At 38.1% G+C, this 23,630-nt stretch overlaps 1 protein-coding gene across 1 annotated transcript in view; it reads right to left on the minus strand.

Moving 5' to 3' along the window:
• LOC128664665 (NXPE family member 3-like) overlaps positions 1 to 15,025 on the minus strand; it is a 50,747-nt gene extending 35,722 nt beyond the window's left edge. Inside the window, exons 1-4 of the mRNA XM_053719475.1 lie at positions 14,960 to 15,025; positions 10,775 to 10,966; positions 3,765 to 4,250; positions 2,134 to 2,354 (exon numbers count right to left, since the gene is read on the minus strand). Of these exons, the coding sequence (XP_053575450.1) occupies positions 2,134 to 2,354; positions 3,765 to 4,250; positions 10,775 to 10,966; positions 14,960 to 15,025 (965 nt within the window). The remainder of the gene's footprint in view (positions 1 to 2,133; positions 2,355 to 3,764; positions 4,251 to 10,774; positions 10,967 to 14,959) is intronic.
• Between the last annotated feature and the right edge of the window lie 8,605 nt (positions 15,026 to 23,630).

Genomic DNA, 23,630 nt, shown 5'->3' on the forward strand with positions numbered 1-23,630 from the left:
CTTCAGGACTGTAGTGGACACTGAATACACTAGCCTAGCTATCGATTTCCCTATTAAATCAGCATCAGCTACACTGTCCCTCCTCTCACTAAGAATGCAGCTTCCAAATGAATCTAAAATGGATGCTGTCCAGGAGGTGGGAGGGTCTGGGAGGGAGGGTCTGCTGCTGATTGGCTGTAATGTGTCTTCTGACTGTGAGGTAGAGGGTCATGCTATGTTCCCCGGGAACTATTCGCCGGCAAACTATTTGCGACATCACTATTGGGAGGTATTGTGTGATGAGGGATATGGTGCATTATGGGTTAATAGTGTAGCGGGGTAGTTTGCAATGGGGGTGTGGCAGTTATAGGGGTTAATAGAGATGGGGTTATGGCAGATTGGGGTTTATAGTGTAGCAAGGTTAGGATGTGCTGGGGGTGAGGGCGCGTAAAAGGGTTAATAGTTTAGAGGCACATTATATACAATGTTTTATTTATATGCATTTTCCTTCATAATGCATATTTTTTTAAGCGCTGTTTTGATTTTAAACACCTTCTTTTGAATGATCCTTTATGTTAAACAATAATAATTTTTTTTCATTTTATAAATATGTTAGAAAAAGTCAGTAGCCGCAACGTTAAATATTTATATAACTGCATTTGTTTAATTTTTCAATGTTAAAAGTTATGCAGTTATGTAAAACTAAAAAGTTTCCGCTACTGTTTTTTTAAAAAATATTTATATAACGAAAAATAATTATTATTGTTTAAAAATAGAACACACAAAAAAAAAACAGCTGCATTACACAATAGGATAGATATACATGAAGCATTGTATATACATGTATTGACATAGCTCCTATAGTTTTAATAGGAAGTTTTTGGTATTTTTTTGTCTTTATTAGTAAGGTAGATTGCAATAGCAGCCAAAAAAGGGTTAGATGGCACCTATCTAGCAGCCCAAGCTATTCCGTAATTTTAATGCTGATACTGATGCATAAACAACATCTTGAAACCCCCACCTCCGTCTCACCAACAAGCATTCACTGCAAGACTCCTTGTTTCACTCTGTCAACTCGTGACTACCGGTCCTGGGGGAAACCCCGCTGGCCTCTTGGCTAAGCTGCAACACACACACTCCAGTGCAGATAAAGTTGCTCACCTCCCTTTGCCTCTGGGCCAAACACGGGTCCCCTCTTCAGTGTCTTAAACGACGGCAGGTGACATCATCATTCTGATGCAGCCTCTTTAGTCTTCTCAATGCAGTCTCTTTGTGGTGACGGTGGGGGTAGAAGCTGGAGGGGAATCCCTGACGTGCTCACTCATGTTCCAAGTTAAATCTTCCACAATCCAAAAAGAGGAGCACTCTCACTCGCCTCTGCTTCAGCTGAGGAGTGAGCTCCTCTCCCCATCCCCACTGCCTAGATGTTGATCCGTATCCTGTCATGAATTTTTAACTTTGACAATAAAGGTTAATTTTTATTCAAACATCTTTTGTTGAGAGTGCTCCTCTTTTTGGATTGTGTATAAGGTAGATTGCAGACATGAAGTAGATGTAGGTGTTTAGTGGGTGTTAGCTGGGCGTTCAATGGGAATAACCTGCATTTTAATGGGGAAATATTGATAGTAATGTAATATATTCCAAGCACTGTCTTTCAGGTTAGGAGCAGGTTTTTAGCCATAGTTGTCTGGTCACCTTTTTAGTGGTGAGACTTTCCAGTTTTAGAATTGTAGTGTAAGTATTGCAGAAGTGAGGTTACACCGACAATAATTAAAGTATTCCTACACAGAAACCTCTTTTTGTTTCAGTGAACGCACTATCTGTGCTGGGAAGGAACACTTCAAATACAGCCCCACTCAGCTGATATCGCAAATGAGTGGCAAATAATGTGGGTGGACTTTTACTGAAGCTATAATTCCTTTTATTTCCTATGGGAGACACATGACATCAACACTCATCAGCATAGCAAGGTTCAGCACACTTTTTTCAATATATCAACAGACAATGTTTTAAATATCGGGGTCTAAGAGTCAATCATGTCCAATAGTATTTATTTATAAACTGGAATATTCAACACTAGAGAGAACTACCCAAGGTTAGGATTCTCTATTCCAAACTACAACATTTAGCCAATAATTAGAAAGATGTATATACCCAAAAAGTAGAGTGTCTTCAAATGAATTTGTCACTTTGCGGTATCCACCTGCTTCATGATAAACCAAACAGTCACAAGATAAATTCTGTGGTTTTACGCACTGCCACGTTCCACCACCTAGAGGGTCCTTGTATATACAGACATTACTTTGTGACAGCTCTAAATTGCATTCTGTTACTTCAGTGCTCCCATTATAATGAAAATGGCCATGAAAATAGACCTGAGGGACAAAACAAATGTAACAGTTACATAAATGTGGATGTCATATAAACAAAACACTGACCTTGGAACAACAGTACATATTGTGTACACAGAAAATGAGCTTTTTCCTATAAAGAAATAACATTTTTCTACAGACAAAACCACTCATTTGAAATAAAAATCTCTCCAACCTATATGCTTATCATGAAAATATCAAATAAAAATATACATTAATAAATGATAAGTAAATATGTGGATCTAAAAATCAACAACATTTATCTTGCTCCAGATATAAAGTAATTAAAATTGTAGTTACTACTGCACTATTTGATTTGGCACTGATGGACTGCACAGCAGCACCAGATAGCACTTGGTTCCAATAAAAAGACCTTTATTAAATTATGACGGGTTCATGCACCAATATTTCAGGTATTACGTGCTTAATCATGTCATCAGGCATGATTAAGGGCGAGATGCCTAAAAGCATTGTTGTATTACCCAGTTATAATTAAATAAAGGTCATTTTCCTCCTGTTTAAAGGAGGATTCATGTCTCTATAAGGACATGGCTAAAAGTATTAGTTAGAAGTATACTTATTATTTTAATATCAGCGCTGCGGAATCTGTTGGCGCTCTACAAATACCTGATAATAATAATAATATGCTTAGCTGATGAAAATTCATCAATTTAATATTAGGATGTACCTAATGTCATATGAAAGAGACAAAGGCCTCTAGTTATCAAGGTCTGTCGGACCTGATCTGACAGTGCGGATCAGGTCCGACAGACCTCGCTGAATAAGGTGCAACGCCACCCCTTGCAGACTCGCGACCAATAGGCCGCCAGCAGGGGGTGTCAAACAACCCGATCTTTGTGACCGCTGCTTCATAACTGTTGTTTCTGGCGAGTCTAAAGACTCGCCAGAAACAGGGGCAATCAAGCTCCTTACGGAGCTTGATAACTAGAGGCCAAAGTGTAAAACTAAAATTCTCTACTTCATTACAGTTGCTCTTTTCCATTAGAGCATTTCTGTTAAACACATTTCATCTATCTACTAAGTTTTTAATTCCTTTAAAAGGGTTTAACAAATAGTCAAAGTTGCACTTCTGGTACACTCCCACTCTGCTTTAGATGAGTATACAGACAGTGATTTGAGCATACGCATTTATCAATGCTTCTCATTTGCAAACTTGCTGTATCCTCATCTAGAGGTAACACATGACCACACATAGGACTTTATATTTATCCCTTTTGCTGGGGGGTAGTAAAAGAAAGAGATGAGTTTAAGAATAAAGTAACTTAAGAACACATAGAATTTTATTTTACACTAGAATAATTAAAATACGCATATATTGTTAAATTGCATTTTGTTTGGTGATATACTACCATCTACTTATAATATTGTCTATAAAATCTGTACTACAGTCACCTTTTCTGGAAATCTATCTCTTTTGTCCTTTAGAACAGCCACAGCCTCACTTGAGTGAAACAATCGGATGTCGACTTGTACCTCTCCTGGCCACAAGAGTAGAAATGTAGCAAGATAAGTTCCATTACCATAGTCCAACACTTGTCCAGTTATTCCAGCCTTAAGATTAGGAGAATGCACTTTTGCCCGGAAAAAGTCTCCTCCATAAGTCTTGGGACGGCCATCGTGATCGTGAGATAATATTATAACCTTCAGGGTATCCCCCACTTTGTATTCAGTTTGTGAGTTCAGAGTGTAATACTGGCAAGTTTTAGGGCTGGTGGAAACATTGAAGTTGGTTATAACTGATGGAGGTCTTGGCCAGTCTATCAATTTCAAAAGTTCCAAATTTTCTTTATCTTCATGTGATACATTAGTTCTCGGTTGTGATGATAAAGGCAGCATGAATTGCTGTACATGTTCAAATCTCAGTAACCTATATATAATCTATAAATGGCAACAGTTACTATGTAGATAAAGGTTATGGAAAACTGGAGTTGTAAAACAAATGAAGATGTTATTGGAAGGTATTATATGATCTAATAAGGCAATAAGAAAATTTATATACAAATTCTTATATAAAACAATGAACAGCTGTTTGTGAAGCTTTAATCAGAGTTATCCAAAACAATCAGATAATGTGGAGGAGGAGTTATAGGCTTCTTTATTAGTTTAAAGCGACATGAAACCCAAATGTTTTCCTTCCTGATTTAGATAGAGCATGCGGTTTTAAACAACTTTACAATTCCAATTTACTTAGATTCTATCTATCTAGAATAGAATCTAAGTAAATCTATCTAGATTCTATCTATCTAATTTTCTTAGTTCGTTTGCTTACCTTTGTTGAAAAGCATACCTAGGTAGCCATAGGAGCTGGGAGCTAGCTGCTGATTGGTGGCTGCACACATCTCTTGGCATTGACTTACCATTGTCTTCAGCTAGCTCTCAGTAGTGAATTGCTCCGCCTTCAAAAAAAGTTATGAAGAGAATAAAGCAAAATTGATCATAGAAACAAATTTGAAAGTTGTTTAAAAATGTATGTTTTATCTGAAGCATGAACAAAACATGTTAGTCTTCATTAAACTTTAAGAATGGTTACAGGAACACTAAACTTTATTTTTAGGGTGTATTAGTTTCTTGTAACAAAGGTGTCTCAGTGTACCCACTTTGCAATAAAATTGGGCTTTTTTTAAAAGTTATTCCCACTTTTTCTGTAGTGTAGCTGTCCCCCTCAATACCCTACCCCCTCCCAGATCCCTTTCCCAACATTATCTTCCCCCTCCCTCTCCCACCATCCTCTCGCACCACTTCACAGGTGCTCATATGGGCAGATTGCAGACGCGAGTGCTCACGCACTCCCGCGCGTACCCGCAAGTGATTACACACTGCTGGCAGGAAGTTCACCAGCGATGGGTCGCCCACCCGCCTCCCTGCAATGGCTCCCACCAATGATCGGCACCATCGCTGGCCGATGCAGAGAGGGCCACAGAGTGACTCTCTCTGCATTGGTGTGTGAAAAAGGTATTGCAGTGATCCCTTAATATCGAGGCATCACGGCAATACCTTGAAAGCAGATGGAAGCGATCAGGATCGCTTCCACCGCTTCAAACCCATGATGACGTACAGGGTACGTCGTTGGTCGTTAACGACCGTTTTTTGTAAGACGTACCTTGTACGCCGTTGGTCGTTAAGGGGTTAAACGAATTGGGAGCGATTATTCAGTGATTGCGAAGGTAGTGGCTGACAGAATTAAGAACGTAGTTGGTAAATTGTGGGTGAGGAACAAGTGTGTGTGGTGCCTGGTAGACAGAGTGTCTGATTTGTCTGTGATATGTTATATGGTATAAGCATTCTGTTGCACTTGCTAACATTGACTTTGAGAAAGCATATGATAGATTTCCTCATGTGTTTATGTTTGATGTTTTAGAGGAAGTAGTAATACCTGTGAAGATGCATTGTGGGTTAGATGTTTATATAATAGAATAGTAAGTGAGGTTTTGGTAAATGTATTTTTGTCTGATAAAGTGTGTGTTAACTCTGAGGTCAGACTCGTCATATACCATATTCCTTTAAATCCATTTTAACAATGTTTTTTCATTAATAAACCTTTGCTTAAAGGGACATTAAACCCAATTTTTTTTTTCATGATTCAGATAGAAAATACCATTTTAAACAACTTTCTAATTTACTTCTATTATCTAATTTTCTTCATTCTCTTGATATTCTTTCCTGAAAAGCATTCTTTCCTGAAAAGGCCCAGTAGCTTCTGATTGGTGGCTGCACATAGATGCCTCCTGTGATTGGGTTTAATGTCCCTTTAAGATGTAATTATAATAAAATACTTTATTTCCATATAATTTTCAGGTGTTTCATTATGCAAACTATCATGTGGTAGCGGTATACTTGAGGTCTCTAAAGGCCCTAAATTTTTCAGCAGTATTTTGCATTACTACTTAATTCACCACTTGTATAATGAGTGTTAATAGTGTTCCCTTTGCTCTCCATCAATAGTACAATGTGTGTGTATGTGCCTGTGTGTGTGTGCCCTTGTCTGTGCACATGCGTGCCCCTGTGTGTGCATGCGTACAAGTGCCTGTGTTTGTGCATTTTTGTGTATACAAACATACCACTTCTGGAAAAGGAGAATAATAACCGACAAAGCTCTCCAAACTGCCACAATTCAGAAAATCTCTCAAACCCATGTTCCCAACCTCAAAGAGCCAATTACATTTAAAGGCTGAATGAGCAAAATGTTGTTTAGTATATACACTAACAAAAGTGCCTTTTCTTTTCAAAAAGTACAAATTCATTTAAATGGACAGTCTACTTGAAAATGTTTATTGTTTAAAAGATAGATAATCCCTTTATTACCCATTCCCCAGTTTTGCATAACTAACACAGTTATATTAATACATATTTTACCTCTGTGATTACCTTGTATCTTAGCCTCTGCAGACTGCCCCCTTATCTCAGTTCTTTTGACAGACTGGCATTTTAGCCAATCAGTGCTGACTCATAAATAACTCCACTGGAGTGAGCACAATGTTTATCTATGTGGCACAGATGAAATAGCAGTGCATAACTGTGAAAAACTGTCAAAATGCCATGAGATAAGAGGCGGTCTTTAAGGGATTATAAATTAGCATATGAGCCTACCAAGGTTTAGCGTTAAACAAAGAATAACTAGAGAAGAAAGCAAATTGAATTAAAAAAGCAAGTTGGAAAGTTGTTTAAAACTGCATGGACTATGTGAATCATGTACGTTTAATATTGACTAGACTGTGCCTTTTAACGTTAAATGTAATGGATTACGTTTAGTACCTTCCAAATGTTTCGCTCACTGGTAAAACATTATGCAGAACTATGATTTTTATGATTTGCAAATTACAATTATCGGCAACTATGTGAACATGTCCAGAGAGTATTCTTTATGCAGTTTAAGGCTACATTGATCTGAATTTGTGCTGTGCCTTTGATTGCTCACAGAAAAATGACAACATCCCTTACCTTAACATCCAAAAAGACTCTTTATTTAGGAACATATACTCATAAAACAGAAATGTTTTGGGCTGGTTCGCTCCTTAAAGGGACAGTCAACACCAGAATGTTTGTTGTTTTAAAAGATAGATAATCCCTTTATTACCCATTCCCCAGTTTTGCATAACCAAAAAAGTTATAATAATATACTTTTTACCTCTGTGATTACCTTGTATCTAAGCATCTTCTGACAAACCCCTGATCACATGACATTTTATTTATTATCTTTTGACTTTCATTTTAGCCTATTAGTGCAGTGTCTGCCACAATCCACGGGCGTGCTCACAATGTTATCCATAGGGTTTACCTGAACTAGCTCTCCCCTGCTGTGAAAAGCAAATACAAAAGCATGTGATTAGAGGCGGCCTTCAAGGGCTTAGAAATTATCATATGAGCCTTCCTAGGTCTAGCTTTCAACTAAGAATATCAAAAGAACAAAGCAAAATTGGTGATAAAAGTAAATTGGAAAGTTGTTTAAAATTGCATGCCCTATTTGAAACATGAAAGTTTTTTTGGGACTTGACTGTCCTATTTATCACGTTAGTTACAACAGAACAAAAAGTGCATTAAAATACTGCAGTTATTTGTATTGCATTCACAGCTGCTAAAGGTACGACAATACTGTCTTTCCTTTTTTTATCATACAATGACTGACATCTAGTGGACAAATATCCACATTACAGCTGAATTTTCAAAGATGATCACAAAACAAATATCTGAACGATTGCACTAACAAAACAAATGTAAATGTTACCGAATATTCAGAATGTATTTAGTTTTAAACTAAATAAATAACAAATAGTGCAGCAAACAAATATTCTGAAAAAAACTAAATTTTTTGAATATTTGTTCCGAATGAATTGTCCAAAACAAATTATTCAGTGCCGCACAAGTCTAGAGGAAACACACAGAATAACACTTATGTTTCTTGTGATACAAATATTTTAAATATATATCGATAACATACTACAAAAATAAATGCAAGCCATAACCTCCATATTTATACCTTAAAGGGGACACTAAACCCATTTTTTTCTTTCATGATTCAGATAGAGCATGCAATTTTAATCAACTTTCTAATTTACTGCTATTATCATTTTTTCTTTGTTCTCTTGCTATATTTATTTAAAAAAACAGGCATCTAAGCTAAGGAGCCGGCCTATTTTTAGCTCAGCACCCTGGATAGTGCTTGCTGATTGGTGGCCTAAAGTTAAATTACTCAACTTTAGGATTAAATTTAGATAAAAAAGAGTTTGGCCAGAGGAAAAAGTTGCACCAAACTAATCTATTAACCTCTAAACTACCACACCACCACATTGCAAACTACCCCTCTACTCTATTAACCCTTAAACCACCACACCCCACATTGAAAACTACCCCTCTACTCTATTAACACCTAACTCCCCACAACACAAATCGCAAACTACACCTCTACAATATTAACCCCTAAACCTCCAAATCGCAAAATACCCATTAAACTATTAACCCCTGAGCTGCCACAACCCCATTGCAAAATACCCACTGACATCCAAACACCCTAACCATCTAACCCCCCCTAACCTAGGGGTTACCACAAAAAAACACCTAACCTTACCTGGAAAAAAAACAACCTAACCTTACCTGAAAAATAAAATAACCTACAGAAAAAAGCTGCCATTACAGAAAATTAAAAAAACCTACCTTTACAGTAAAAAACAAACAATCACCAAAAATAAAAAAAAAACTAAAGCCCCACTTAAAAAAAACACCCCAAAATAAAAAGCCGACGCTAACACTAAACTATAGCAACAGCCATTAAAAGGGCTTTTTGTAGGCCATTGCACTAAAGTGACTTAGCTATAGCAATATTTTTCCTCAATGTGATGTTTCAAATGCCAGCCCACAAATAAGGGCTGTCCGACTAGCTGTACAAAACGCCTATCGATTACCTACTGTTAGCATATTTTAGCATATATTAGCACACACCTAACGCATGTGCAGTTGTAATATACGGCTTTAACTCTGAACAAACTGCAATCACGTAACCACTATAACAGTAACGTATAGATTGGAGCTCCTCATCCTATTATTAGACTATCAGCATTAATTGCGCATGCGTGGGTTCTTGCCAGCTACCCAGAACTACGGGTGAAGAGAGAACTCAGGTTGCCCACCGTAATTGGCTAATGCAAATAAGCCTAACGGTGGGTTTGGAAATCCACCTACTTTTGACAGGAGATTGCATGGAAGCAGTATGAAAAAGACAACAGTAGTTATTTGAGCAAAATGTTATTATATTGTAACCTAAGCAATTATCTAAGTAATCTAGCCCATATGAAGCACAAAGTGAGAACATTAGATCAATGGAAAATGCAGTTAAATACAAAAGAATAATTATCACCAACAATGTAAACACAATCCATATTTGTTAAAGCCATTTAGGGAAAGGTATGTAGGAGGCTTAGCCTTAAAAGGTCTTCAGTGTGTCTTTCAGTTCTGAGAATTAGAAAAGCCACAATTTCAGATCTAAATTACATGAAAAGAAGGCAAAATAAATAATATATATAATAAGTATATTGCGAAACGAGTATGTATAACTAAACAATTTATATAAGTCTAAGAGTGTTTACTGTCCCTTTAACTGCTCACCAGTAGAATGTAGCTGGAGACCAGATCCAAAATTCCATTATGCCTGACGGAATATTCTAAAAAAAGGGGAACATCCGAGTGATGCTGGTGAGCTGCAATGTCTTTCTCATAGAAGTCAATGGGTTTATGACATCACCGCACACATCACCACTCTTTTGCATTTTACTGTGGAGGGGGGCCCTATTCTGAGTGTGCCTACACAACGCAAACAGTGCACTCACTGAAATTAAAATTAGGCACACTTTAAATATTGCCATGTTGACACCTACACTAACTAGCTCAGACAATGTAGTCTCGATAGGTGATAGCTGGCGAGACAAATATGGTTGCTACCCTTCTCGCAAACCTGTACTTTGCTGCTTTGAACATATCGATCTTGTGTCAATGTGTCCAAAGCAAAGTGAAGGCTACTCCCACTAGTACACCTTGCTAACTCCCCCTGAATGCCTATATCTATGTCACATCTAACCTACACTTCCCCTGCTCTGCCTCATTACCTCCCACCTACACCTACATCCCAGCTAACCTACACTCCCCCCTGCTCCGCCTCCCTACCTCCCACCTACACCTACATCACAGCTAACCTTCACTCCGCCTGCTCCGCCTCGCTACCTCTCACTGACCTCCTACATCACAGCTAACCTACACTACCCCTGCACCACACAGCTATCTCACCCTGACTGCCTACACCTACGCCACACCTAACCTTCACCCCCCCCAGAATTCCCAGCTAAGTCCCTAATACCGCCTACACTGATATCATGTGTAAACAACACTCCACTGGAACGCCCCAGCTAATTGCCTACTGTGACATGAGTCACCAAGATCTGGGGTCCTGTTATGGAACGTTCTTTGGACAGGGGGTACATGGGCTTAGGGATACCCAGAGACTGCATGGAAATATGGAAGTTTATATGCCGGACACCCCATGTACTTTCATAACTCTGTCTTATGTCCACGTCAATCAGAGGGTAAAAAAGGACAAGTTTACCACCGCTCTGTCAGTAAAAAATTAAACTTTATTACAAAAACCATTAAAAAGTATAGGACAGCATGCACCCATACATAGCATAGCATAGAGGAGTGTAGCAAAAAAAGGGCTTTTGCGTTTCGGCAAACTACCGTAGTCATAGCCTAGTTAGATGCAATCACCTAAATATCCAGTAGGCCATCCGTTTGGCTAATAATTTTTCCAAATTTCCCCCTCTATTGGGTAGCTTAACTTTCTCTATAGCATACCATAGTGATATGGGAGTTTATATGCTGGACACCCCATGTACTTTCATAACTCTGTCTTATCTCCACGTCACCCCATATCCATAAATACAGGATGGGTACAGGGTGTGAGTGCCCCTTGTGGGAGCAATTGTGACTCTATAAACCAAGTGGGCATAAAGGACTTAGTTAATAAGAGCTGTTTTTATATTTTGTAATAAGATGTATTTTATTTACGTTTCAGATCTGATTGTGTCTCAGAAGTCTGTCTGGGTAAACTGATTGTGCTCCTGTGTGATTATGTTAACTAGACTGCCCAAAATCAGATTGTCTGAGTAAACTTTCTTCCCCAGTTATTTAACTTGATATGTTAATCTGTTTTACCTGTGAATAGACAATTGTTAGAGATTTGATGAATTGTTCATATGTTTTCTTTACTGTTTATCCAATTCCCTCTGTAACCTGAAGCTCTGTGACTCTGGAATGCCAGGGTGTATAAATCTGTGTACTGCTTTTAAATAAAGTGTTCATTTTTTGTTCAGACCACGGAGTGTTGCCTCAGTTCTGTTCACCTCTATAACTTTAGACTGCGGTCAAAATGAGATACCAGGAGCTATTGCTCTGGATAAAAGGATGTCCAGGACAAGGGAAGTGTTCTGACGGAGGTACTCATTTGGTGTACCAGGTGGTCCGTCACACCTACTGTCAAAAAATAAATCATTATAATAAACTAAACTAGAATCCGAAACCTCTCCATTATAACTATGAAGCTATGTTGCTAAAGTTATCATCAATGTTTAAATAATGTGTCAAAGAGATGCGCGAAAATGCCGGGGGCCAACAAAGGATCGGTAAAACCTCGGTTTTGTAACTATTTTTTGCAAAAGAGCTGATCACTTTAGGGTAATGCTATTATAGTTGTAGTTGTAGTTTAGTGGTATAATGATTTTTTTATTTTGGATACAGTAATTTATTTTCTTTTTTTTGTAACTTAGCTTTTTCTATTTTTTGTAACTTGTAGATTTTGTTTGGTTTTTGGTGGTTTAGGCTTTTTTTATTTTTACTTGTTTTATTTTTATTTTTTTTAATATTTCTAACTTAGGGGGTTTAGTTTAGAGCAGGGTTTTGGTGTATGGTTAGTTTGTGTTTGTGGTTTATGGTGGCATAGGGGTTTATAGTTAGGGACATAGTGGTTAATAGTTAGTTGATTGCGATGTGTATATGGCGTTAAAGGGGTTAATATTTAGTTGATTGAGGTGAGTATGCGGCGGCATAGGGGTTAATAGTTACTTGATTGGTGGTGGGAATGTGGTGGCATAGGGGTTAATAGTTAGTTGATTGCGATAAGTATATGGCGGCATAGAGGCTTATAGTTAGTGAAATTGGAGTTAATAGTTGATTGCGGTGGGTATGTGGAGGTTTAGAGGTTAATAGTTAACAACTTGCGGTGGGTATGTGGCGGGATATGGGTTAATAGATAGATACTTGCAGTGGGTATGTGGTGGTTTAGAGCATAATAGGTAGCAACTTGCATGGGTATGTAGCGGGATATGGGTTAATAGATACTTGTGGTGGGTATGTGGTGGCATAGGGGTTAATAGATAGATTTTTGCTGTGGGTATGTGGCAGTTTAGGTGTTAATAGATAGATACTCGCGGTGGGTATGTGGCTGTTTAGATGTTTCTTAGTGTAGTGTTTGCGTTTGTGGGGTACTTTGATTTAGGAGTATTAGGATTAGCGGTTAGACAGACGGGAGTTTTATTCTAGGGATCCTTTACTATACATCGCCAATATAGTCTGCAATGGTGGGTGTTGCTTAAGCCAGCATCGCCGACCAATGGCATGTATAGTAAACGCCTCTCGGTAATACCGCTATGTCAGGAGCTGGGAATATTCAGACAAGCTCTCTCGACATAGCGTTGGATCCCTTTGAATATTTCGCCGCCTCGAAACACTTTCGATCATGGTAGCCTAAGTGCAACTGCATTGTCTTTTTATCATACATTTGTTGATTATGCAAATCTACTGTATTCACTGGTTCTTTAAGTTTATTTTTCTGATGGTTTCCATTTTGCGCAGGAGATGTTAGCAAATGATGCAAAACTAATATAACTAACCCAAATTCAACTCGCTAAAAAACAAGAACAAGTCATTGATATGATGCTTTGTTGAGACAAAAAATGTTTATGCAATATTTAGAAGTACGACATGCTTATGAATCCTCACTTAGAATGTCAAACGCAAGCAAACGTATACTAATTATTTCCTTTCAATAATGTGGCTGTCAAAAGATCTATAAAGGAAATAGGAAAGCGTGCCTGCACTAAAGTATTGCTGCCATCAAAAGTATAGTGCAGGTGTTAAACTAAACATAATGCAGCTATGAAAAAGCGCAGCCACACATTAGTGTGTGTCCACGCTATCCTTTTCAAGGCTCCATTATGCTTAGCGCAATATCATTTTCATAGTAGCATTATAGTGTGGCTGCGCTATAATTCTGCTATCTAGCTTAAAGGGCAAAGTGGTCGATTAGTAAACTATGGTCATCATTTTGGGTACTCAAAGGACGCAAAGGACAACTATGCATTCAATGGTCTCCTCTATATTCCAAAAATGATCAACTATTAAAAAAGCCAGATTATAATGTTGGCTTTAATGATTTCAAAATTTTAAACATATTTAGAATCAAATTTATTATTAAACAAATAGGTGAAAAAGTATCCACACTGGAGCGCAGGGCTGCACAAGACCATTCTCAGCAAAAAAAAAGCATGATTTAAAGGGACAGTTAAGTCCCAAAAAAACTTTCATGATTCAAATGGGGCATGTAATTTTAAACAACTTTCCAATTGTTCTCTTTGTATTCTTAGTTGAAAGCTAAACCTAGGAGGTTCATATGCTAATTTCTTAGACCTTGAAGGCTGCCTCTGCATTTGACAGTTTTTCACCACTAGAGGGCGTTTCATATAGATAACATTGAGCTCATGCATGTGAATTTACCGAGAAGTGAGCACTGATTAGCTAAAATGCAAGTCTGTCAAAAGAACTGAAATAAGGGGCAGTCTGCAGAGGCTCAGATACAAGGTCATCACAGAGGTAAAATGTGTATTAATATAACTGTGTTGGTTATGCAAAACTGAGGAATGGGTTTATTAAGGGATTATCTATCTTTTAAAACAAAAATTCTGGTGTTGACTGTCCCTTTAATTATTTGACAGTTGAAGTTAATTTTTATCTTTTTTATTTACTGTAACGCTAACGCCATGTTTTGCTTTAACTTGTATTCTATTTTAATGACATGTATGGTATAGAAAGATTGTAATATAAATGTATTAATGCACAGTACTGACCTGGTTCTACAAATATAGAACTATTTGGTACAGTGCGGTCACGATATTAGAACTAAAACACAAACAGTACAGTGAAGATACTATGAAAGTCTATGAAAATACAATATTAAATTTTGTCAATTCATAGAATGGCAATAGAATAATCCAGGACACAAAAGCCAAGGATAAGCAACAGTAAAGAGTAAGACAAAGGCAAAGTCCAATAGGCAGAAAGAGGTTATAACATGAAGATCAGGAACAAAAATAAAAAAGCCGGACCCAGAATGCAGAGTTCCTATCTCAAAGGTCGTTTGACAATGCCTATGGTGGTTTTAGTACCAAGATAACTACAGAGTCATATCCCATACTGAAGGCATACATAGCACTATTCTGAAAGCAGGTTTTAAAGACTGAATGAGTTTCTGCAGTGTCAATCCTAGCACTCACCTCCTCCAAAGTAGTGCTGACCACAGAATCATAGTGTAGGGCTCCAACAGCATACAATGCAGCCATGCCCGCTATTCTTCTAACAGTATGGGAAATGGCCAGGCAAGAATCTTGCAACCTTACAAAGTCAGGTGCTTTTTCAGACATTACACATTTTTTTCCACCCTTATTCACTACCCTTATTCTCACACATAAATATGTTCTATCTACTCTTATGTATGCACAGCCCCTGGGTGGGGTGAACTTGGTTGGTGGGGTAGTTCAGCCCTTTGATGAAATGTCATTGCACAACCCACTGCAAAAATAATATGTAGTAAAAAAAAAAACCCACTCTATGAACATAAATAAATAACTGCATTTGGTTACTCAAACTTTTCAGATTAAAAATAAAACCCAAACATGTATATCAAAGAAATAAAACTGTATACAGTTTCACCAAGTGAGTTTGCATTTAACTAGCCAGGAAGAGTTTTTAAAACACACAAGCTAAACGTATTGTCTTTCTTTGTCTATATGTTACCTGGGGGCATGGATCAGCTTCATGTATATGAGGAGGGGCTAAATCCAGGTACTTTTTCATAGCTAATCCACGGTCTGGTTTCCTCTTCTCTAACTCCATTCAAAAGTCCCAAATAAGCTTTCAAAGAGCTAGTTAAAAGTAACTTGCTGCTTTGCCTGTAACCTCTGGAGCCAATAGCAATGTTCCATTCTGTCGTGCTGAGTCAGACACCCCAGGGAGCTTTTACTGGCCAAAGTCAGATTTACATTTGCCAGTCCTTCTCTTTAGAGACAAAACATTCCTTGGGACTTGATGTCTGCCCTCAACCCATAGGAAATACACAAAATGCTGCCCCCTCCTTATGTCTAAGTGTACAACTCTTTGTTTACTGTAGAAACATGGCTAAGGAAGAAGCCATTACAGGGTACTAAAATGACTACCTTTTTTATTTTTCTATTGCTTAAAAATAGCTGCCATTTTGAAAACGGCTACCTTGCATTCAACTTCAGTGTACAACGGCGACCGTATGAAGAGGACGATCGACAAGGGATGAAGATAGAAGACGCCCTCGGGATGGATGAAGACTTCGCCGCCTGGATGAAGACCTTGCCGCTTGGATGGAGATGGATTTCCGGACTTCAGAACCCATCAGTAGATCTTCGGGGGTTAGTGTTAGGTTTTTTTGGGGGGGGGGGGGTTTGGGTGTTTTTTTTTTTTTTTAGATTAGGGCTTTGTACTTTGAAAAAGAGCTAAATTCCCTTTTAAGGGCTATGCCCATACAGATGCCCCTTTAGGGGCAATGGGTAGCTTAGGGTTTTTTTAGAGTTAGGTTTTTTTATTTTGGGGGGTTGGTTGGGTGGTGGTTTTTACTGTTGGGGGGACTTTGTATTTTCTTACAGGTAAAAGAGCTGATTTCTTTAGGGCAATGCCCTACAAAATGCCCTTTTAAGTGCAATTGGTATTTTATTGTAGGCTAGGGGGTGTTTTTATTTTGGGGGGGGGGCTTTTTATTTTTATAGGACTATTAAATTAGGTGTAATTGTTTTTATTTTTGATAATTTAGTTTATTTTTTTGCAATCTTAGACCTAGATTTAGAGTTGGGCGGTAGCCGTCAAAACCAGCGTTAGAGGCTCCTAATGCTGGTTTTTACCGCCCTCTGGTATTTGGAGCCAGTCATTAAAGGGTCTAACGCTCACTTTTCAGCCGCGACTTTTCCATACCGCAGATCCCCTTACGTTAATTGCGTATCCTATCTTTTCAATGGATCTTTCTAACGCCGGTATTTAGAGTCATGTCTGAAGTGAGCGTTAGAAATCTAACGACAAAACTCCAGCCGCAGAAAAAAGTCAGTAGTTAAGAGCTTTCTGGGCTAACGCCGGTTTATAAAGCTCTTAACTACTGTGCTCTAAAGTACACTAACACCCATAAACTACCTATTTACCCCTAAACCGAGGTCAGAATCAAGTTCAATCCGATTGGCTGATCCGATCAGCCAATCAGATTGAGCTCGCATTCTATTGGCTGATCGGAACAGCCAATAGAATGCGAGCTCAATCTGATTGGCTGATCGGATCAGCCAATCGGATTGAACTTGATTCTGATTGGCTGATTCCATCAGCCAATCAGAATTTCCCTACCTTAATTCTGATTGGCTGATAGAATCCTATCAGCCAATCGGAATTCGAGGGACGCCATCTTGGATGACGTCCCTTAAAGGAACCGTCATTCGTCGGGAAGTCGTCGGTGAAGATGGATGTTCCGCGTCGGCGGGATGAACATGGATCCGGAAGAAAGAAGATTGAAGATGCCGCTTGATAGAAGACTTCAGCCGGATCATGGACCTCTTCAGCTCCCGCTTGGATGAAGACTTCAGCCGGATCATGGACATCTTCAGCCCCCCGCTTGGGCTTGGATCAAGACATCGGAGCCAGGACGGATCGGTGTGATACCCGGCGAGGTGAAGATAAGGTAGGAAGATCTTCAGGGGCTTAGTGTTAGGTTTATTTAAGGGGGGTTTGGGTTAGATTAGGGGTATGTGGGTGGTGGGCTGTAATGTTGGGGGGGGTATTGTATGTGTTTTTTTTACAGGCAAAAGAGCTGAATTCTTTGGGGCATGCCCCGCAAAGGGCCCTGTTCAGGGCTGGTAAGGTAAAAGAGCTTTGAACTTTTTTAATTTAGAATAGGGCATTTTTTTATTTTGGGGGTCTTTGTTATTTTATTAGGGGGCTTAGAGTAGGTGTAATTAGTTTAAAATTGTTGTAATATTTTTCTAATGTTTGTAAATATTTTTTTATTTTTTGTAACTTAGTTCTTTTTTATTTTTTGTACTTTAGTTAGTTTATTTCATTGTATTTATTTGTAGATATTGTATTTAATTAATTTATTGATAGTGTAGTGTTAGGTTTAATTGTAGATTATTGTAGGTATTTTATTTAATTAATTTATTGATCGTATAGTGTTAGGTTTAATTGTAACTTAGGTTAGGATTTATTTTACAGGTAATTTTGTAATTATTTTAACTATTTTAGCTATTAAATAGTTCTTAACTATTTAATAGCTATTGTACCTGGTTAAAATAAATACAAAGTTACCTGTAAAATAAATATAAATCCTAAAATAGCTATAATATAATTATAATTTATATTGTAGCTATATTAGGGTTTATTTTACAGGTAAGTATTTAGCTTTAAATAGGAATAATTTATTTAATAAGAGTTAATTTATTTCGTTAGATTAAAATTATATTTAACTTAGGGGGTGTTAGTGTTAGGGTTAGACTTAGCTTTAGGGGTTAATTTTGTGTTTTGCGATGTGGGGGGCCAGTGGTTTAGGGTTTAATAGGTGTTTTAGTGGCGGAGATGTGGGAGGCCAGAGGTTTAGGGGATAATATATTTAAATAGTGTTGGCGATGTGATTGGGCAGCAGATTAGCGGTTAATAGGTTTATTTAATACTCACGATGTGGGTGGGCGGCAGATTAGGGGTTAATAGGTTTAATATAGTGTTTACAATGCGGGAGGGCGGCGGTTTAGGGGTTAATAGGTAGTTTATGGGTTAGTGTACTTTGTAACACTTTAGTTATGAGTTTTGTGAAACATTTTTGCTACACAAAATCCATACCTACTGCTTTCAGATGGCGGTATGGATCGTGTTGCTATAGGCTGTAATGCAAGCATTTTAGCCTCACCGCACAACTTGTAATATCGGCGCTATAGAAATCCCATGCAAAAACGTCATTTTTTTTTTACTGTGGGATTGACGTTGCGTTACAGGCTAAAATGCTTGCGGTATAGCTATACCGACATGACTCCCAATAGTGCATTACTGCTTTTACGCTGAAACTGCCATTTTTTTCAGCGTTAAAACCGCAACGCAAAACTCGTGATTAAGGTGACTGTTATTAATATGTAATTATTGATTTGGCCACTAGATGGCATTATTGCATAATTTGTGAACACTCAGGTGTGGATGAAAGAGGAGTTATACATTTAGGTATATAAGTATGTTAATATACAATGTATAGGACATGATTAAAGGTGCAAACCCCGAAACGTAGTCTATTTTTGTACATGCTCCTTTATATGGAATAAAAACCTTACTGAAGAACAGTGGTGCGGCTGTATCTGGTTTTGTAGACACAGCATGAGAACTAGCACAGCGAAGGGGGTAAGTCACGCAGTGACAGGCAGCAGATTGAAATATATATTATGCTTATATACATAATATGTGTACATACACATATTAACACATAAATATATATATATATGTATATAAGCATAATATATATATATTTACAAAGAACACACAGTTCCCCATAGACCGCAAAGTAAAGGTACTTTTAAGTGCCCTTTTTTTTTCTAACACCCCACAGCCGACAAATGTAACCCCCGAAAAACTGATTCATGCAGTTTAAAAAAAAAAAAAAAATTAATAAAGATGCCAGTATTTTTTATTTTACAAAATGCACTACACACTTAGGCCTCGCTTCCATTGAGTCGTAATTCAGTTTGCGTGCACTCGCAAACCGATAAATATGCTGTCGGAAGCAATATCGTTTATCGACTGTTTCCAATGGCGCGTTATACCTCAATATCGGCAGCCAGACTTCGGCTGCCGAAAAGATCTTCGCGTCCCATAGAAAGTAATAGAAGCCGTTAATCGATAAATTATACCAGGTTTCCAATGAAAGCGCTAACCGTTAATACATTGTCGGAGGCTGTCGATACATTGAGAAATATTACCCCCAGCTCAACTAGGTGTAAAAGAGGAAAATTGTGCTTTTTGAGACCTATTTTCTATTGAAATTATAAAACTTGCAAATAATGCAAGTGTTTTAATGTAGAAATAAATTGTTATAAGTAATATTTATTGTTGTCTCATGTATAGAAATAGTTGAACTTATATTCTAATAGAAATATCAGTATATATTTAAATATAATAATATATGCAAGAACATATCTACAGAATGCAAACTAGACCTATGCCTAGGGCAGCAATAAATATTACTTATATTTATGAAGTGTTAAATATAATTATATTAGAAAATAGTATTTGATTATTAAAAATATGGATAAATGTTTTTTTATTTTTCTTGAGAGGTGATCACCGGTAAGGAGCACGGACATTAAACGTAAATTCTATAGTGTAAGGTTGGGTTACCTTAGCAACTAATTGATTTTCAAGAAATCCGACATCAGATGGAAGCGTTAACACAACGTTAACTTACAGCTACACGAAAAGAGCGACTGCACGCTATCCGCAAAATATTTCAATGGAAACCTGGTACTAAAATGGAGCCGTAAATTACTTTTAGCTGTCGGCCGCTTCAGTAGCTTACGGCTCCATTTTTAACGACTCAATGGAAGCGAGGCCTTAATTTGGGGGGCAATTGGGGCACACTTAGAAAATTAACCAGAAATTTTGCTAATTGCTACAGGGAGCTTGCGGTAGCAATAACCAGCCAATTGTAATGGCTATTTTAGTACATATATATGTATACATGAACACAGGGGTTAATTCAAAATCTCTTAAAGGGACACTGAACCCAAATTTTTTTCTTTCATGATTCAGATAGAGCATGCAATTTTAAGCCACTTTCTAATTTATTCCTATTATCAATTTTTCTTCGTTCTCTTGCTATCTTTATTTTAAAAAGAAGACATCTAAGCTTTTTTTTTTATTCAGAACTCTGGACAGCACTTTTTTATTGGTGGATGAGTTTATCCACCAATCAGCAAGAACAACCCAGGTTGATCACCAAAAATGGGCCGGCATTTAAACTTACTTTCTTGCATTTCAAATAAAGATACCAAGAGAATGAAGAAAAATTGATAATAGGAGTAAATTAGAAAGTGGCTCAAAATGTCATGCTCTATCTGAATCACGAAAGAAAAAATTTGGGTACAGTGTCCCTTTAACTTTAACCTTAAAAGAATAGGAAGGTCAACACTGAAATTTGAAATAGAAGAATACTTTCATTAGCAAAAATGCTTATAGTAAAAACTATTACTGTTTTAAGTAGCATACGCACATATCCTGTGAGGGCCATGTACCAGTATTCAAACACCATGCATTTTCAGGACCTTTTCGGTTGAAAAGACATTCATGGCTGTGGGCTTTAAATGCACAAGTTTTATTTTACACGTGCAAATGATGTTTACCATAGACACTGTACAGATTTGGTTTCTGGCGTAGTTTCACGTTATTTTCCCTGAGGAAGCACAAAACAAGAAAATCAGGTCAATATAAACTGTAGTGTAGAGGAACTTTAAACATTAAAGGGTCAGTCTACACCTTAGTCATCTTAAAGTATTAACTTAGCTTAGATAAATATCATCTATATCATGCAGAAGGAACGGTAAAAAAGTTATTTTTTTGAAGTGAATATTGTCTCTGGTCACCTTGAAATGGCTGCCAAGCTCCACCTACTGATGATATAACGATCTAGACTGCTTATGGCGTCCAATCCCAAAAGGTTCACTAGTCTGGTCAATGCTATTCAGCAGTTTGAAACTTAAAGATGACTAAGGTGTAGACTGTCCCTTTAAACAGGAAACATTAACATTTTACATCTGTTGGACAATTATTTATTTACGGCAACTATGTTAACGCAGCTTTTGTTTTTTCATATTTTTCTTCCCATGGATACATGTTTAATAATCTGCTGAAAATCTTTATGAAGAAGTTTGATATTTGATGATAATACCTGGGCAAGTAGTGTATTTTTCCTTGGGGTGTTTACATGACCTTTTATGTCGTCAAGCTCCGGCCCCTTAAACCAACAAAACACCCCCATACCATCCTTCCAACAACCACCCTCATAAATAACAGACAACAGACTTAGCTTTGGAACAAATTGGCCGCAGCCCTTTATTCAATAAAACTTTGTAAAAACTTTAATAACTCGATAAATAAAAGTGCAAATAACTGTAAACATTTTACACATCAACCAACAGCGGTGCTAGTCCTTCCTGATTTCCATATCTTTTAACTATGACCGTAACTCCTTTTACTGGACCCAACCGTGCAAGTGGTTGGGCCCGTCAGCGATCATCCATATAAGTTTCTAAGGAACCCCGTGCCCTTAGAAATCCCCATCTTGAATTCCCCCATGGGAATGCAAAATACCACCACACTTAATCATTGGCCATAGTTTTCCTGTAATTTAAGGGCTAGCACCCCCGCCTTCCAACTGCGACAGAAACCTAAAATGATAAATAAAACACGCCTCTCACACAAATATCAGGGGCAGGTGGGAGGGAGATGTTTTCTCTACTCCTACAATAACAATCTGCTGGTTTTCCTGCTCAGCCCACATCTTTAACACTTTGCCTCCAGCTCCTCCTCTAACACCTCCTACCCCATACAGGGGCCTCTTCCTCCCCAGGTCAAAGCTCCCTCCATCTATGCTTTGCAGCTTCCAGGAGCCACTTGACCTTTTATGTCGTCAAGCACCGGCCCCTTAAACCAACAAAACACCCCCATACCATCCTTCCACAACCACCCTCATAAATAACAGACAACAGACTTAGCTTTGGTACAAATTGGCCGCAGCCCTTTATTCAATAAAACTTTGTAAAAACTTTAATAACTCGATAAATAAAAGTGCAAATAGCTGTAAACATTTTACACATCAACCAACAGCGGTGCTAGTCCTTCCTGATTTCCATATCTTTTAACTATGACCGTAACTCCTTTTACTGGACCCAACCGTGCAAGTGGTTGGGCCCGTCAGCGATCATCCATATAAGTTTCTAAGGAACCCCGTACCCTTAGAAACCCCCATCTTGAATTCCCCCATGGGAATGCAAAATACCACCACACTTAATCATTGGCCATAGTTTTCCTGTAATTTAAGGGCTAGCACCCCCGCCACCGACTGGCCTGACACCTCAGCCCAGTCCCGCCAACCCTCCAACCGCACACAGTGCCTCCTTAAAATTAAAGATAAACAGCTGCAGACCAAAGTCATTCAAATGCACCCCATTGGGCAGATAGAACTCACCCACTCCAACCTCAGCTAAGTCTGAGCAGTGCACCATCACACCAAGTCTCCGCACAAATGCCCCCATGATCCTTTTTACTAGACCCCATGAATCGTCGATTAACGTCCCCATGAACTTTCATTTTTCTAAAGCATTCAACACTTAAAGAATACACAGACACCTTATGTTTGGTAAAATACTGGCCACAGCCTGTTTAGTAAATAACAAGTTTAAAAACTTAACTTTTTAACCATGTAAACTCAGTCAACTAAGAAGATGCTAGCTCCCAAACTTAATTCACTAATCTCCATTTACTTGTTGACCAGGCCGTATATAAATTCACCTGGACTTAAATAAGTCCGTTATTTCTTTAAAAACCCCAAGCTCCAAGGAACCCCGTGTACGAGAAGCTACTTAACCTGCTCTCCCACCCCGTGGGGAGGCTAACCCATTCACTTAAGGCCATAGTCCAATTGCAGACGCGAGGGAACTAGCACCCGCCAAAGACTGACAAAACATAAAACTGCAAATAACGGGAGGGATGGAAGGAGGGAAACTTGTTTGCTGTCTAAGAAGTAATTTTTCGAAAATAGCCGCCCACACACTTGCCTTACATAGCCTTTCCCTGATACCCATTCTACTCCCCAAATATGGGCCTAACTCCTCCCAGGGGTCACAGGCTCCCCTC

Source organism: Bombina bombina, chromosome 6 (assembly GCF_027579735.1).
Source record: "Bombina bombina isolate aBomBom1 chromosome 6, aBomBom1.pri, whole genome shotgun sequence".
Classification (NCBI taxonomy): Eukaryota; Metazoa; Chordata; class Amphibia; order Anura; family Bombinatoridae; genus Bombina; species Bombina bombina.